This window comes from Eublepharis macularius, chromosome 1 (genome assembly GCF_028583425.1).
Source record: "Eublepharis macularius isolate TG4126 chromosome 1, MPM_Emac_v1.0, whole genome shotgun sequence".
Taxonomy (NCBI): Eukaryota; Metazoa; Chordata; class Lepidosauria; order Squamata; family Eublepharidae; genus Eublepharis; species Eublepharis macularius.
In genome coordinates this window covers 223,536,644-223,555,092 of record NC_072790.1, presented here as the reverse complement: position 1 = coordinate 223,555,092, position 18,449 = coordinate 223,536,644, and the positions used below count along the sequence as shown (strand labels likewise).

At 42.8% G+C, this 18,449-nt stretch overlaps 1 protein-coding gene across 1 annotated transcript; it reads left to right on the top strand.

The window, feature by feature from the left end:
* Window positions 1-7,495: 7,495 nt before the first annotated feature.
* LOC129325185 (interferon-induced very large GTPase 1-like) lies at window positions 7,496-12,982 on the top strand. The gene has a single exon (XM_054972772.1). It carries the CDS (start codon window positions 7,496-7,498, stop codon window positions 12,980-12,982), a length of 5,487 nt encoding a protein of 1,828 aa, XP_054828747.1.
* The last annotated feature ends 5,467 nt before the right edge of the window (window positions 12,983-18,449 follow it).

Sequence of the window (18,449 nt, the reverse complement as noted above, 5' to 3'; positions counted from 1 at the left end):
CAATACATGTTAATGGTTGTTACAACTGCTCTTGTTTCTGGAGAAACAAACAAAAACAGAAGTCTTGTGGCCCCACAAAATCTGCATACCTATTTGGGGGTCAGTTCCCACACATTCACTTGCTTCTGAGCACAACATTTACAAGAAACACTCCCTTATTTGTAGAAAGGAAGCGAGAAACCGAAAGAACTTTACTGAATGTCATGAAAGCCAAAACCCCAGAGAGAGGGGCTGAGCAAAGTCCTGTATGAATCGTGGCTTGGAGGTGAAGATCAGGTCTTCCCATTAAAAGCAGGTACTCTACCATTTCCCTAACCTTTCTGTTCTTGTCAAAAATCTTCCTTTAGAACCTAACAATATTAGTTAGGGGTGGCTTGTGGCATAATGGTAGAATCCAGAGTTTGCCTGCAGAGGGCCCAGGCTTGATTTCTGGCATTTCAGGTAGGAAATGTTTTCTCTGCCGGAGATCCCAGGGTGGTGCTGCCAGTCAGAACAGACAACACCGTGCTAGATGGATTTAATGATCTGACTTGATATGAGACAGCTTTGGGTGTACCATGTTGTCTTTGGAACTTGCTGTGTGCCATGTTTTCAAAAGAATTACAGTGCCGTTCAAAGCAGACCCTTTTCAACCCATTGATTTCAGTTAACTTTAGAAGGGCTTGACTCTGCTTAGGATTGCATTGCTGGATGTTTGTGTACAATTGACAGACCGCTCCTGCGCTCTGCAGCACCTCAAAATGGACTCATTTTGGCCAAAATCAGGCTTGTTTCGGGCCCGTTTTGAGGCGCTGCAGAGCAGAGGAGTGCACTCCGTAGCCCCTCATAATGGGCCCAATTTGCGGCAAAATGGGCCCATTTTGGGGCAATGCGGAGTGCAGGAGCATTCCTGTGCTCCACAGTGCCTCAAAATGGGCCCTTTTCAGGGCAGATCGGGCCCGTTTTGAACCCCTGCGGAGCCTGGGCACGCTCCCAGGGGGCATGTGCTGACGTCACTCCCAAACTGATGTCATTGTGCTTGTGGGGGCATGCGTGCGCGTGTGCTTTGTGCGCACCCCCCCCCTTCCACAAGGTAAGTGCCAGGCCCCTATCCTCCACTAGGAGGTTGAGGGGGCCTGGCAACCCTACCGGGGACCCCCTTTCCAGATGTGTGCTGTCCATTCTGACTCCATCTCAGCTAAATTCATTTGGCAGACATTTTAGGAGCTAACAATGCCATACCTGGGAGAAGGTAAGGCCAAGGCTCTCCTCAGGCTATGCTAATGAGTGGGCATAACTTTGGGCGGGAGACTGATTTACTGATGGGACATCTGCATGCCTTCCCATTGCCATAGGGGCTTGCATCCACCTAGATCTATGTAATCTCATCAGCAAGGATGAGTCTTCCAGAGCACAAAATCTAATTACTATCAAGGGTTTGATTACTTGTACTGACCCTGTCCAAATGTCTCCTATCATCCTGCCACAGGCATGGACGAAGCCTCCACCCTACCAGCCCTTTTTGTCCACTCTGCCTAGAGGCAATCATCTTTTGTTACCTTTCTGGGAAATCTGCTTGCTATTCAAATTCCGGAAATCCACAGCTCTGTGTTTCTGTTCTATGTTCATACTTCTCCATATTCATTGACAACAGCACCACCTCCCGGTAGTACAGGCAGAAACCTTGGCTTGGTCTTTGGCTCTTCCTTATACTTCTTGCTGTCAATCTGTGAGCAAGTCACATCAATAACTTTGCAAAATTCTTGCTACCTCTCAGCAGAAAACTCTAATTTATGTCCTAGTCAGTGGTTACCTCTCCCCTTGACTGCTGCTGCATCCTCTTTCTCTCTGGACACCCCTTACCTCTTCATCTTTATCCATCATTCAGTCAAAATAATTCACATTGCTTATTGCTCTAATCATGCAACACCCCTCCTTGAATCCCTACACTAGCTGGCTGGCTGTTTCTGAAGCCACTGCAAACTCTCACTGGTATGTTTTTGCCCGTGACCTTTTCCCCTCAAGTTCCACCATCATCAGCTGTCCATAAATCTGTGACTGTATTAAATGACTCCAACCTTTCTTCTCCTTATGCTTGAGTCGCCCTCCCAGATCTCCTGCATGAAGCTACCTCTCTTCCTTCAAAACAGGGCTCAAAAGACCCCAACAAAAATGAAGCTTGCCTGAGTATGTGAAGCTGAACAGAGCACGTCTGCTTCCCACTGGTTCTCACTTCCTCTTCCATCCCTTCACTCTGTATCCTCCTCATGTCAGTCTTTATTGTAAACTCATTTGAGCAGGGACCAGACTTTTTGTTGTTAAATTACAAGAAGAGTGGAGTCAGTATACTCTATAGTTATATTTATCACCTTGCACTTATAATTATTGCACTTTATAAAATTATTATATTGACTGATATATTGGATATACTCATTTGGGTCTCCTTGGAGCAGTGCCCCCCTATAGTCTGCAGTCTACTTTGGGGACTCCCCCTCGTCTTTTGCTTTTTGTCTGTTAAATTACAAGCACCTTGCACCTTGATGGCACTGCATATGTACACATGCATACATGTATGCATATCGGTAACACATGTTGCTATGACTAGCAGAAGAGCCATAGGCATTAGGGTTGCCACCTGAATAGCTCTGATAAGGAACACGTGAGAAAATGGTACTTTGCATATGTCAGAAGAACATTTAACAATAATATATTAAAGTCTACCATCCTTGTAACGTATTTGTAGGTGGGGTGGACGCGGACAGGCTCTGAGTCTGAGATGTGCATCAGGCTGGTCCATGACAACATTTGCAAATTTCATGAACAGCAAGTAGCCGGTAAAAAGCTTTTATTCAGCAGATGGTTCTGGGTTCAGCATTCACTGGATGAAGCTCCTGGGGAATTACGTCACTCTGCCTTCCCCACCTGCCTGTCCCACTCCTCCCACTCATCATTCTTCTGCCCACCCAGGACCCCAGACCTAAGGTGTTTTTTGTATGAGGTTGGATCTAGACTTAATTTTCAACCAGTAGTATGGAATTTTCCTGCCTCCCTCATCTTTCTGCTACCCACTGATCTCTTGCGGGAATGGGGATGCTGAAGAACTGCAGAAAGGCGGAATCAGTGGGTATTGTCTGTTTAATCTGGATCCACCACCTAGTACATCTTTTCTGATGCATAACAGTTTCTGTCCTATATCTAATAGCCATGGCTAGTTCCCAGTATAAATTTTAAAAATCTGCACAAGGGAGTCATACAGAACTAAAGTGTGTTTCTGCAGAAAAATGTGACAGGCTTAAAATAAAATCAGAGTTACTAACCCCCCTAACCATAGCAGTGCTATCAATGTATGTGCAGATGGCATTGGATGGCATTTTGGGTTATAGTAGCAGCCCGATGTGGTTCAGAACAACAGGAAGAAAAAAAGAAAGATGGGGTGGGGGAGCAGGAGTGAGGAGGAGGCATGAAAGGAGATATTATAGGAGCAGCCAGCTGGGAGGAGAATATGGGCTGGCAATGGTGGGGGGAAGTGGAAACAGGAAAGGAGAATAGGAGAAATGGGGGGCTCTTCCAAGTCCTCCCAAGAAGGTGCACTTGCCAGAAGTAAAATCCCTTGTTTTAATTATCCTGGCCATGCCTGCTTAAATCTTGCTAGCAAAAAAGGGGGGCCATTCCTGGGTGAACATTAATTCTGTTATTTATAAGACAGGGTTGAAGATAAGCATGTTTTAAAGTATTTACTTACAGAAAAGTGAGCATCAAAGGAATATACAGGAAAGTGAGAATAAAGGCCTAGCAGCCAAAGTTCTCTGTCCCTCAATTCCATCCTTAATGTACAATGTTCATTCTTACCTTCCAGTTTCATGGCAGTGAGCAGTGGGACACACCAGTTTCAGGCATAAGAGAGAGGCACGCTACCCAGCCAGCAACAAGGAATACAACTACAAACAACTCGGTGTTTCCTCACATCTTCAAAAGGCTGAAAGAACAAACAGTCACAGCAAAAGTTTCTGGCAGGTATCCTTCATAAGGAGTATAGGGATTGGCAAGGGTGGGGGGAAAGAGGAGCTTGAGACACTGGGCATCAGTAACTAAAACAACATTTGATTTATATATCGCCCTTCAAGACAACTTAATGCCTTCTCAGAGCAGTTTACAAATATGTTATTATTATCCCCACAACAATCGCCCTGTGAGGTGGGTGGGGTTGAGAGAGCTCCAGAGAGCTGTGACTGACTCAAGGTCACCCAGCTGGCTTCAAGTGGAGGAGTGGGGAATCAAACCCAGTTTTCCAGATTAAAGTCCCACCACTCTTATCCACTAAACCAAACTGGCTCTGGGGGGGGGCGTGGGAGGTGTTAGAGATTTCTAGGCCTTTTTTTCTGGGAAAAGAGGTGGTGGAACTCAGTGGGTTGCACTCGGAGAAAATGGTCACATGGCTGGTGGCCCCGCCCCCTGATCTCCAGACAGAAGGGAGTTTAGATTGCCCTCGGTGGCGCGGAGGGCAATCTAAACTCCCCTCTGTCTGGAGATCAGGGGGCGGGGCCACCAGCCATGTGACCATTTTCAAGAGGTTCCGGAACTCTGTTCCACCGCGCTCCCACTGAAAAAAAGCCGTGGAGATTTCTCATCTTTCTGCCTTCCCCCATCCAACTGTGAAGGTCAGCAGCAAGGAACATCCTCCTTGGTTCCCCCCCAATCCTCCTAGAACAGCAAATCATGCCTGTTCAGTCTAAGTTTAATAACAACAACAAAATTTGATTTATATAGTGCCCTTCAGGACAACTTAACTTCCACTTAGAATGGTTTACAAAGAGCTCTGAGAGAGCTGTGACTGACCCAGGGTCACCCAATGGCTTCAAGCAGAGGAGTAGGGAATCAAACCCAGTTCTCCAGATTAGAGTTCTACCAGGGCCAGTTTGGGGTTTGACACATGATAGGATGCCCAGTTTGGCTCATTTGAGGGGGGCAGTTCCCTTGCCCTAGTCAGAAGCCTCAGTCATAGTATGAAGACGGAGGAAGGCAGTATGCTTGAAAAGTCTGTAAAAGAAACAGAAAGAAGTGCCGGGACTGTGGACTGCTCTTCCCCATTGGAATCACTGTTTATGACCACCACATAGTGGCCTTATATATTTGGTCAGATCCAACAAGAGTCTTACATCATTCCTTAAGTTTCAGAAAGGAGGGGAGGAGTGCTTCATTTTAGAATGCTCTTAATCTGATTTAAACAAACTGCTTCTGTTTTAGGCTGCCATCCTAAGAACACTTCCCTGTGAGGAAACCCCGAGTAGAATTCTGAGCTGACCTGGTTAGGATAGCTCCTTTAATTATTGATTTCCATGAACTTATGGGTTTACATCTGTCCTTCTCAATTTTAAATTTGATTTCTTTGTACGTGTGCAGTTTTGTTCATGATATATGTTAGTTTGTATTTGCAAAAGGCTGGTTTGGAGAATTCTACCATATATTAAAAATTGGTGGGAGATCAAAGTGTTTTTATATTAAAAAATTAGAGTGTGGGAAATTAATATTTATATAGACTATTAAAGAGTTCTCTAGCTCCCCCAAATCTGAAAAGCATAGATTTGTATTAATATATCTGACTTTTTTTTTTAAATCTCCATTTTATAGCCATCTCTGTAAAGAAGATTATCTACAGGGAATACCTGAGAGGGAATAATGAGACGACTGGATCTGTGTTCCAGTTTTTTAATCGTCACAGTTTGACAGCGCCTGCCAAGAAGGCTGATGTCCTTGCATCTCAGTAAGAACATGGAGACTGAACATTTGATTACAAAATTATTAGCATTTCCCCCCTCAAATTAGAGGTATCAGTTCATCCCTTCTGTTGCGTATTCAAGAGGACCAGAAACCACAACAGTTGCTGACCATGGCCAGCCAGGAACCGACGCTACCCCTCCAGAAGCTTCCAGAATCATCCCCAAGTGATGATTCAAAATCAACTGCTCCAGACCCCCAAAAATTAGCTAAAGCTGCCTTGGAGGATATAGAAAAACAGCTACAGAAAGGTAAAACCCAACATGAAGAAAATGTGAAAGAATGGCAGAATGCAGAATGGCAGAAAGAATGGCAGAACATTCTTCCTGAGAACTCGCAGGAACCCAAAGAGACTTTGAGGGAAGTCATCGAAAAGAAGCTTCTTCAAGAGACCCATCCAGAAGGGTCAGTGACCAGAAGTGAGAATCTCTCCGACCATGAAATTTTAACATGGGCATCAGGAGGTCTGGCCCTGCAAGGCATTTACCAAACCACAAACATCATAGACCTGCTGGGGAAGAGAGAACAGCTCATCCAGATTCCAGAAGGATTCAAGCTCCGTGGTCCTAGTCAAGGGTCATGTCTTGATCAAATGGAATTTTCATCTTCAAAAGAAGAATCTACATTCAGGAAGACTGTGGAGCATTTGGGTCTCAGTTTTGGCCTTGCCTCTAAAATTGACATAAAGGGATGCAATGCAGAGACCCGTGATAATTACAATAGAGGTTCAGGATCCGCTAAAACCTCTAGGTCTTCCTCTGAGAATTTTTATATTTGCACAACCCAATATAACTACATCCCACTTGCCTTGTGCCATTTTCCAAGGGACCAGCTCAAGCTCTCCAGCTCCGCTTTGCAAGAGTTAAGAGAGATTGAATGTCTTTTGAGACACAACTCGAATAATGATAACATTTTAAAGAACAGGTGTGGGAGGTTTTTCAAGAGATTCGGTTCTCATGTTAACTTTCATATTCACCTGGGTGGGATATTTTGGCGGACAGCGTCTTCTGAGGGCTTTAAGTCCAATCAACGAGAAGAGATGAAGAAACAAACCCAAAATGCTCTCGGTGCTCTCATAACAGGTTGCTATATTGGTCAAGTTGGTGGCACTGCGTTTGGTGGAGCCAAAACAAATGCGTCATCTGAAAGTACTGATAAAAAGTCATCTCAAATAACAGTTCAGCTCTTTGCGAACAAAACAGGTGGTCCTCCTGAAGTGGATTCACTCATACCTTGGAAATCTGGTCTATTGGCCAGTAATAAAACCTGGAGTGTTATCGACCGGGGTGATGAGTTCATCCCTGTATGGGACATTGTCTTGTCCAATCACAAGAAAGATTTTGAAGATGTTCTTGATGTTTTTAACAGTCTCAGGGGATCCTATGAAGCCTTAAGTGGCAGAAAAATAAGTGGGATGTGTGGAGAGGAACTGGCCAATGGGGAGAAAGTAGTCATGACATTCTTGGAGGGCCTCAAGGAGTGGAAGATCACCACTAATCCAGATAAATTAGTAGAGCTGGTTAATTTCAAAAGGAAGCTATGTGAAAAAACCAAGTCCGAACATATATGGATTAATATATGCCTTTCAAATCCAGTACTCCAGAATTTCCTGGAGCATACAGTTTTATTATTGAAAAAAGATCTAGTATCCCCAAACACCTGCTATATGAGATTTCTTCTCCATGACCTTCTGAAACCTCACATTTATTCAGTCCCATGTTTTCCCAGTTCATCACTCATCATGCAGTGGATCTCTTGTACTGAAAATGAGCAGCCACAAGCTATCTCCATTACAGAATTTGTTGACTTTATTCGCATCCTTCAGCAAATGAAGACTGCCCCCAAGGATGCAGTGCTAAAGCCTGCAGTTTCTACCGCAGCAGCTGCAGAAGAGGGCAAAAATTGCCCAGATTTGAGCTTGGCTTTGTGCTCTTTACTGAAGGCTCTGAGAAAGAGCTCCCAGGAGGAGATGTCACTGTTGCTGCTGTCAATTGCTTGCAGTGCAGGATATGATGTAGAAAATAATACATTCCAGTGTCACCTTGGTGCTTCGGAAATTGACTTCATGTTATTGGAAATGCAAGCAGCACACGAGAAATACCTGGCTCTCTGTGAGAAAGATCCTTATAGAGCTCAGGCTTATTTAATCCTGACAGGTCTAAGAATATCAGCTGACCATAAAGACGTGCCTTCAGACGAGAAGAAGAAACGCCTCGTTTTTATGACTGATCACATGAAAAACCTGTGGACAAATGAAATGGCTGCTGTCCTCAGCAAACATAATACCTGCAATAACTGGAACTTGTTGGAGAAAAATTTGGCTTACCTTATTGATGGAAATTATGAAGCCACAAAGTGTGATCAACAGAAAGAGAAAGTCTTAAGAGAATTAGAAAGTATATTACAGGAAAGCAACCTGTCTGGGAACTCAAAGTGCGAAGATGCAGAGTCCAGCTGGAACAAAACTTTGAGCAATCATCAAAATAAGGAGTTTTTCAATTTGCTGAAGTCACTTGAACTGGAACAGTATTATCCAAATAAAATGAAAATGTCAGACTTCCATCTCATTCACAAAACATCTGTATTTGACAGACAACCAAGTACTGACCAGGAACTGCCATGTTATTTTTTGGAAAAGATACTCATGCTGGACTACCGGGCAAGAGATCTGGCTTGCAAAGATGATACTAGCCTTCAGCAAGATGGAACCAAAGTATCAGACATTGCTGACCATGCAAGCAAACACTTAGATGATTTAGATTTCATTTTTGAAGATGCTCGTGAGGAATCTCATGAAGTTTTTCAAACCACTCAAAAGCCCATCCACCCCATGGATGTCCAGATGGCCATTTTCTACTGCACAGATGATTTTATGAGACAGTACATTGCAATGAAGCTCTCCTTCTGCCAATTTGCCCTCCCGCTTTTGGTGCCCATTCCCTGTACTTCTCAAATAGAGTTACCTCTTTGGTCCTTCTGCCAGGTCTACAAGCAATGGCAAGAGAAGGGAAGCAAATTGATTTATCAGGTAGCTACACCTGTGGTGTCTTTCATCAGGTTTAGCGCATCTTCATCTTCTAAATCCCAACTTTTGAACCACCTGTTGAGTAAACAAAAGCATAATATCTTTTTCCATCGATACTGTAAAGGGAGCAACAAAAATGGTCTCTTGATGAAAGGGGTGGTAGAAATTGCATGGTACTGTCCAGATGGGAAGGGAAATGACATCTTTGACACTTGTATTGCATTCACTAATCTTCATGGAGACTCAAAAGAACATAAAGAGCAGGTTAACTTTTTGCAGGAGATAGCTGCTGTCACCGTGGTTCTCTTGTCAGAAAATGACTGGAATGGGAATGGAGATAGCAAAACATTTCTGAGAGAGCTCCTCAAGTCTCCCAAACCTTTCATTTTCCTTTGTGTTGACAAAGAGCAAATTTTAACTAACAGGCACCCAAGAAGAATAAAAATCGCTGTTAAAAATCGCAACGAGACAGCTTTAGTTGAGGAACTGGCAGAAGAAATTAGGTCCATTTTAAAAATTTCAAATAGCTGTCATAGCCTTGAGACGTGTGGAGTCATTGCCCAAAAGCATGGCTTCCTTGTAGATGAAGACAAACAGGAGTGTAAAGCAGGCAAAACCATGGCAGAAAATATAGTAAATATTCTGAAAGAAGAAAATATCCTAGGGGAAAAAAGCACACTCCTGCCTCTGCAGGGATCATTATGGCACATGTGGTGTAAGAAAGACAGGGAGCAAAACCATTTGCAAGACCATGAGAACATGGAACTTGAGCAGCAAATAAGCCAAATAAATTCTGCAAAGCAAAAAATAAGGCAAGACCAATTAAATCAGGTGTTCCCCCTTAATAACCTTATGAAATCCTTCCTTACACATCTGTGCTCTTCCTTACCTAACATTAAAACATACTTTCTGCAGTGGCTGAAAATCTTTATGGCTAACCGGTCCTCAGATTACCTACCAGAGCTTCAAGAGAAGTACCATAATTTATGGACACAAATGAGGTCAGGAGAAAACGGTGACTTGCACTGTGAATTAGAAGACTTATCCAAGGAAATAAGTGAGTCCACCTTTGGCTTAGAGCATCTTCTTAGGGAAGTCAGTCAGCTTTATGAAGCTTTGGATGTGCCACCTCAACAGAATCGGGTTGTCAAGTTTCTGCCCCAGATAGCAGTTGATCTGCTTGTTTCAGGGTATCCTATAGAGTTGATGGATGGTGATGCTTCACACGTGCCAATAAAATGGATCAGTGCCATTTTTGACTCATTAGCTGAGAAGCTGGGGGACAAAGAAGTGTTTGTTCTTGGTGTCCTTGGAAGCCAGAACACAGGAAAGTCAACCCTCCTGAATACCATGTTTGGCCTTCAGTTCAGTGTCAGTCCAGGGAGAGGCACGAAGGGTGCTTCTATGCAACTAGTGAAAGTGACTGATGAGTTCAGGCCAAGGCTGAACTTTGATTTTTTGCTTGTTGTTGATACAGAAGGACTTCAGGCTACAAAACTAGAAAACAGAACAATACTGAATCACGATAATGAGCTAGCCACTTTTGTCATTGGCCTGGGCAATATGACAATAATAAATACTTTTGGAGAGAACCCTTCAGAAATGCAAGATGTGCTTCAGATCGCTGTGCAGGCATTTCTGAGGATGAAGAAAGTAAACCTCTCCCCAAGCTGTTTGTTTGTATGCCAAAATGCTGGGGAAATAACCCCAGAAGAAAATAACAGGGAAAGCCAAAGATGCCTCCTGCAAAAGCTAGATGAAATGACAGTCACCGCTGCTCAGCAAGAGTCCTGTGATGTCAGCTGCTTTAGTGAATTGATCCACTTTGATGTGAACTCTCATGTTTACTACTTTCCACATCTCTGGGAGGGAGAGCCACCCATGGCACCACCAAATCCCATTTACAGCCAAAAGGTACAGGAACTGAAAAGCAAAGTTCTTATGGATGGACAGAAAAAATCCCAACGGGGCCTTCTGACATTCTCTGAATTAAAAACACGCATTCAGAACCTGTGGCAGGCTTTGCTGAATGAAACTTTTGTTTTCAGCTTTAGAAATAGCCTGGAGCTTGCTGCTTACAGTAGGCTAGAGAACAAATATGGCAAATGGACCTGGCAGTTGAGGAGCTTCATGCTTTATCTTCACCACAAGCTGAATATCCAGATCCAAAATGGGAAAATCCATGACATAGACAAATCCACCCTGGAAGAGAGTATTCGGAGCACATATGAAGATGTTCAAATGGATTTGGAAAAGCACTTTAAAGAAGACAAATACAGCCATCTAATGATTCAGTGGAAAGAGAATGTTAAAATAAAGTTAGACTGTTTAAAAGAAGAGCTCATTAACAAAACTTGTCAACATTGTGAGAAGCTGATTAATCTGAAGAAGTGTCAGAGGAGTTGTGAACAAAGGAAATCTGTGTACATAGATGAGTTGTTGAAAAAAAGCAAGGAAGTAGCCCGATGCTGCAGAGACAGAGTGCTGAATGAAAGTGAACTGAGAAAGTATTTCAATGGTATGTGGAAAGAATGGATTTCAGAAGTATCTCCTCTTGCATCTCACATAAATACGTTCAATATTAGGACTGACATGGAACATTTTCTTTGCGACTTCTTCAGAACTGAACATGATATTAGAAACAGGATTAAAGAATCCTCTAAATGGAGAAGTTTTCCTGCAGAAGCTTCTCATCACATTTTCTTTAGGAAATTGAAGAAAATTTTTCGAAAAACTAAAATAACTCCCAAGGCCCCCTGCAAGTTGACAAGCGAGCTGGAGATGCTTACCCATGAATACATCAAGAAGAAAGAAGAGGATATTATGAATTACACTTCTAGTTATTTTCATGAATTAGTGGAAATAATAAATGAGAGTATACATGCCTTTGAAAATAAATATCAGTTACAGACCTCTTCTTCATACCGAGTGGATGTATCACTCTATTTGTGCCAGATGGCAGCACGAAATTTTGCAGAAAAGTATAAAATCTTCCAGAAAGAGAATGATCCTTGTTTCTATCTTAACAGCAAGAAAGAAGAATTGTTTCAATCATTTGTCATAACTTACCAAGGAGCAAAATCTGTCACAACATTTGCTGCCTTTTTGTGCAACAGCCTTCAGTTGGCAATTCGTGATGCAATCTATGAAAAGACTGCGATGGACATAGTCAACCTGATGAAGTCGGAAGACCCAGCTTTCAGTGGTAATCGAGAGAACTTAGATATGTACATGTTGATTCATCTGGCTGAAAATGAAAATTTTGAGAAATACTTGGAATACATTTATAATCCAAGTTACTCAATGGGGGAATTTATCCGACAACGGGTTAATAACTATTGTTTGGATAAACAGAATTCAAAATTAAAGAAGTTCTTAAATTCTCATCTTGATGTTTTCAAAGATCTTATTCTCTGTGCTATCAATGACTCAACAAAAGTCGTTGAAGATAAAGGAGGCAATGTATTCTTGTGGCTGGATGAATTCTGCAGTAGGATAGGAGATTACTTGTATCTTCCAAGGCATACCTTGAGCAGCATTGAACATCAAGAAGTCATAGGCATAAAATTGATTAAAGAAGCAGTTTTTGATTCACTACTTCCTGTGCTAGATAACCTAGAAGGAGCATTCTCTGAGACTGATTTGGAACCATTTTTTGCAAAACCTCATGAGATTCTCTTTGAGCAATTTTGCAGATGCATGAAGCAGTGCCCGTTTTGCAAAGCAGTTTGCACAAACACCATTCCAGACCATGATGGACAACATAGCACTTATCTCCATCGTCCACAGGTTGTAACAGGTATCCAGTGGGCAGAAACAAATCATTTTGTCATTGATATTTGCTCCAGCATCGTAGCAAGTGATTCCACCTTCATCGTTGATGGGAAGGAAATTCCTTGCAAACAGTATCGTAGAGCAGGATCTGATTATGCCAAGTGGAATATCCAACCAAACACCTCTGTGCAACGTTATTGGAAATGGTTTGTCTGCCACTTTAGAAATGAATTACAAAATGTCCACCAAGGAGTTTTTGAAGGAAAGGGTGAAATACCACTTGAGTGGGAAGATATATCTATAGAGGAAGTTATTTCTCCAAGGGACATATCAACGTTTATACAGTCAACTTACACTTGGGTTGAGGAGAGCACTTGGCTTGTTTTAAAAGAAAAACATCCTAATCATAACAGTAAAAATGTCTCTTAACAAGAAGTCTTAAACCTGGGGTTTTCTGGAAGTTAGGCAAGAGTCTTGTTCGCTTAGCTACCAGAAGATAATCCATATGAGCACTTCACAGTGCCATCCTAAGGATAGTTACACACTTCTAAGTCCCCTGAAGCCATTAGAAGAGTGTCACTCTGCTTAGGATGGCATTGCGAATTGCTCATATGAATTAACTCAGCTAAAGATAGCACTGTTATTCTCTTGTAATTCTTACTCCACTCTATTATTAATCATAATCCAGATGATGTATGTTCCAGTCCATGCTTTCCTATATCTTCTTTATCCTTATCTTGTTTATTTCAAGAGTTGGTCTGTAGCCATTTATTTTGCTGTCATGTGCAACTGTGATGCTAGTACCACCATTGTGGACTGTGCCATTATTTTCCATTCAGAAAGAGGGGCTCCTTAAGATTGCTGATGACTTCAGGAAACCACTTCCATTATTCAGTCAGCCTGACTGCCTTTCTTTGGCTTGAACCTGATCTTTCTTTTGTTTTCTGGCCTTTTTAAACTTTCGCCAAAATCACTTTTGTTATTTTTTTCCTTTCATAGTTATTGTTATGCACCATGCGGTTAATATTAGAAATATTAATCCAAGAAGTGTTGATTATTCTCAGTTTATGTGTCTTTCTTATTCCATGTAAGCATCATTAGTGTGACAGAACAGACTTATATTGGCTAGGTTTTTTAAAGTAGAGCATCTAACTTGACCCCTAGTATTTTTGTAAAGCAAAAAAAATCTCCTCTACCTCTGGTTTCTCTTCAGATCGCATAAATCTTTCCTCTTCCTCTCTCATCCCCTTTATCATTAAGCTGTCTATTAAGGTGTGTGTGCACGCACTAACTTTTGTGTCTGATCAGCTAGTAAATCAGGTATTTCATATCATTTACTCAAAGAAATGTTCATTTGCATCCAGACCTGATTTTTGTACTCCCTTGAGATTGCCTAGTCTTCCTCTCATTCAAAAGTTTTAAACAGGAGTTTGTTCTGTTGTCTGTTGTGCTTTCATCTCAAGTGCAGCTTCCAACTGAAGTTTACCAAACATGTTTCTCATTGTTTCTGTGTTTGTGAAATACTGTGCAGCTCCCTTAATCTCAAAATGCCTTGAACAAAAAGACTTCCGGTGCCAAAATATTTGAACCCTATCTGGTGTGATGTTAGAAACAAGTCATTTCTGCATGGGTTATCTGCCTTGGGTTCAATGATGTTAGAAAGTGTTTCCCCCCCTGCTTCCCCACAGTATCATGGTGAATTTCTGCTCTCCCAGGGATTCCCTGGCTTTTCCCAATCTTTTTAAAACTTGCTTTGCTCCAAAGTTTTGGGAAAGATTGCAGTAAAGGCTGGATGGCTGCTGTATGGATGGAGAAATCCAAATTTTCCCACTCTCATGGCAGCTATTTCCTCTCCCTTGCCATCAGAGGACTTTTAATGGTTTTTTTAAAAAAATAACTTTCAAGTTGCTATATCATTTTACTGTTGTAACAATCGGTGTAACAAAGATCTAAATTCTCAGCTTTTGTTTTTTAAAAAGTAAGTCTCTAGCCCCTTCCCTTGTAGAGATATAAGGGGAAAGGTGTACCTTCACAATAGAGGAGGCTATAGACAGTGTAATCCTGAAGGCTTCTGAAGTGGAGGTGGACCACTGCCAGTGCAACTGTAATGCCACAAGTACATTCCCTATGGACATTCCACAGCATAAAACAACAACGCATGCCCTCTGCAAGGCACAGAGCATAGCAAGCATGTCAGAGTCCATAGTAATCCCAGCAACATCCACCAGACAATACCAGCTGATGACAACTCTGAGAGTCCCACATATGAGAAGCCAGTCCCAGCCACTGATCCTGATACTGCCCCTCAACACCACTCCCCCCCTATGGAGAGTGAGCCAAGAACCCAGAACATCCCTGCCTCCCATCATAAACAGCTTTCCTAGGAACACTTTCCCAGGAGTAAGCTGGGCTGACTTGAGTCACTCCCAAATAAGCACACCACTGGTCTTGGGTGTGAGAGCCAGCATTGCCAGGGTGTGACCAGACTTGTGCAAAGGGTATGGGGAGGTAGGTGAGGACTCCTGCTTACCTGTCAGTGCATGGTCACCCCTTTGACTTGGGCCTCTGGAGATGGGGTACCTGTTAGGGTTCTGAAATGAGATGTGAGGCACACAGCACTTCCTTTTGAGTGTTGGTGCTAAGCACTCCAATAGTGTTGCATCCTTTTTGTACTTCTCCTGACACAGAAGGGCAATTCTGTGCACTCTGTGCATAGTAGAGAGCTTTGAGACAGAGTTCCATGCTGCGTGCCCTAACTACTGAACTACGGGGCATCCTGGTTGGAATTTATGTAGCATTGGGCAGGATGTGTGTAAGTGGGGGGCACCACTAGGGGGAGCCAATTGGTTGCAGCCGTAGTTCACATCCTTTGCTCCACTGGGCTTTTGGGCAGGGCTGCATTGTGGGAGATGCATTTGGCCTTTCTGTTGCATGGGCACTTATGGCCTATGCCATGTTTTTTACTGGCATAACTTTCCACCACTGTTGGGGGTGCTCCCTGGCTGGAGCAGCTGAGGAAGCTGAATAACTCCAGCCATTGCCCTGAGTCTGCCCTTCACACTGATATAGGACTTACGCCAATGGCCTGCTGGTAGATGGTCATGCTAGGGCTACACTAGTGGCCAGGAGCATAGCAGCACCAGGGCGCTGTGGTGGCACAACTCTGGCTTACACCAGCGTATCTTGGAGACACACCAGCATAGCACTTAGTCAGCTCCCTGTGCATTCTCCCCTGCCCAGAACTGCACTGTTACGAAAGCTGGGAATTACACTTATTACAGATATAGCAATATAAGAATATGAAACTGACAATTTTTAAAATTTTGCTAAATCTCTGGTGGCCTAGGGGAGGGGGAGATGGCCATTGCTGGCAGGGAAGCTGCAGGGGAACCTGCCATATGAAAGCCCCATTGCTGCTGTGCTTTGTCTGCAGCAGCCCCAGCAACAGAGAAACCACAAAAGCCCGTCTGTCGTCTGTCCCTGTGTGGAAACCACCACAAATGTCAGCTAGCTTGATTTTTTTGTTTCATGCATTTTTACATTTTCTAAGTATGTATGCTTTTAAACATTTTTTAAAAACATACCATGTAATTGATTTTCTGTAGAATAAATTATTCTGTTTTGATTACAGTAGTGGGCTTTTATGTGACATTTCATATTCTGGCTACCCAACTCTTTGTCATGTTTTCTGGGTATTTCTGTGCTGATCTGGATGGGAACAGCCATTAATATGACAGTCATTGATACCCAAGCCCCCTCATGTATTCATTTGTAATTCTGGGATATTGTCAAGCCCCACCTGGAGGCTGGCAACCCTAGTTCTGCGGGTGTAGAAGACTAACTCCAAGGTACGAATGTTGCAAGACTATGCTAGTTAAAAGTTTGTATTCATTCCCAAGAATGATGTTGTCTGCCTAAACATTAATCACGATGTGACATTTGTGTCTTCAAGGCAAAGTGTCACATAAAAGAGAGGCTGCCCTAACCTAAATAGCTCAGGTGAGCCTGATCTTGTCAGGTCTTGGAAGCTAAGCAGAGTTGGCTTGGGTTAGTCATTGGATGGGATACCTCCAACAAAGACAACCAGGGTTGCAGAGGCAGGCAATGGCAAACTACCTCTGTTAGTCTCTTGCCATCTCTCTGCCAGCTGGCAAGATAAGTCAGCTATGACTTGACGAGTCTCCACCACCAAGGGAAGAGGAACACATTTTAAAGGTCTGTGTGCGTCACCTCTTGCAGAAGCCTGTCACTAATTTTGTCACTGCTTTCTTACAGTTGTCCTTTCTAAACCCACCCTTTTCCTGTTCTTGTCTTCACCTCGGGCCATGAGACTCTCCTCCCAGAGGACCTGCCACTGGGCCAACCCTACTACTTCTCCTACCTCCTCTTGCCCTGTTATTACTCTTCCTCTCCTTGGGGTTCTCCACCAGCAACCTCCATGCCCTTCTCTCCACTACCTCCTTTCCCTCTGTTTCTTTTTCTCTCTCTTCCTCTCCTCCTTGCTTGCTCTCTTCTCCTTCTCCTTTGTCTTTCCTTTGTTAAGGAACAGATTTTTCAGTGTATATATACAACAGTTCTATCTCCCTCATCAATGCTAGGAAAACTGCCTTGGTCAGAGGGGTCGTGCCAGGCCCCCAGTGATTACTGCAAAAGGGCAGTCTCTTGAGCAAAAGCCATGCCAAAAAAAGAAGGAAACTCCACCAGAGACTAAATACTATAACTCAAACATGTTTTTTTTTCATTTTAAAATTTTTTTAAGTTTTAAAGTGCAAGTGCTTAAATGCATTTCTCAAATCCAGTGCAAATCACAAAATGTCTAAACATAAGCACCGATATCCATTCTGATAAATAAATCATTATGTAGGCCCCAGAAACCTAATTAAAGGATTCCATGTTTGGGCCATTAGCAGAGTCTATCGTTAGGCATAGGAAGCATGATTATAGGTGGTTGTGAGCTGGTTCTGCTGGTAGGAATGAAAATAATAAAAGCATACCTGGTTTATATTTAGAAAAGAAATAAGAGTTCTTTATTGCAGGAACTCCATACTTTCATAGGAAAGGAGGACAGATCCTAATTACCTATCTAGTCTAAGGATGGGCATGGATGACAGGACAAGGCCTGCATCCATGCTGCCAAGATGGAGGGAGAGAAAGGAAGAGAGAGGGAGGCAGTCAGGAGGAAATCCTGGTAATAGCAATCTGCATATTAAAGGACAGTCAGAGCAGTAAACAGAGTGCCCTGACCTCTATTTCTCTTTGATTTGCCCCTCTCTGAGACCTGAGGAGAGGGACAGCACTGGATCCTCCTCTTCCAACACATTCTTTGAACTTATGTCCTCAAGATACAATACACTCAAAATTAATTTTTTCTGTTCAATGACCGTTAGTGTTCAGTCTGTCAGGATGTATGCATGCTTTTATGAACAATATTGATGTTATAGTGGACAAATAAACAGCCCATGAACAACCCCCAAAATGGGTGGATTAAATAGCAAGCAAAGCCTGTTGGCCAACTTTATTCCATGAATCACAATTCACACACTGAATGGATGTTCCATCATCATTTGTCTGCATCTGAAAGGCAAACAGAAAAAGTGATTAAACATTTGGACTATGTACCTTGAAACTTACTTTGTTATTTACCGGTCTGACAGCAACTGAAGTATACCCTGCAAAATATCGTGATTAAGCCTTGTTCATTGAACAGGGGAAAACCCCCCCAGCAATGCTGTTATTTGGAAACGAGTGTAGGCAGCTCGCTCAGGGGAGACTGGAAGCATCCGTCTCCACTGGATTTGTACCTCAAAGGCGGGGTCTCAGTAGTGCTCTTTAACCACACTGACTCTGAGGCTTTTTTGTTACCGCTTCAGTGTTAACATGTTAAAATATAATTTAT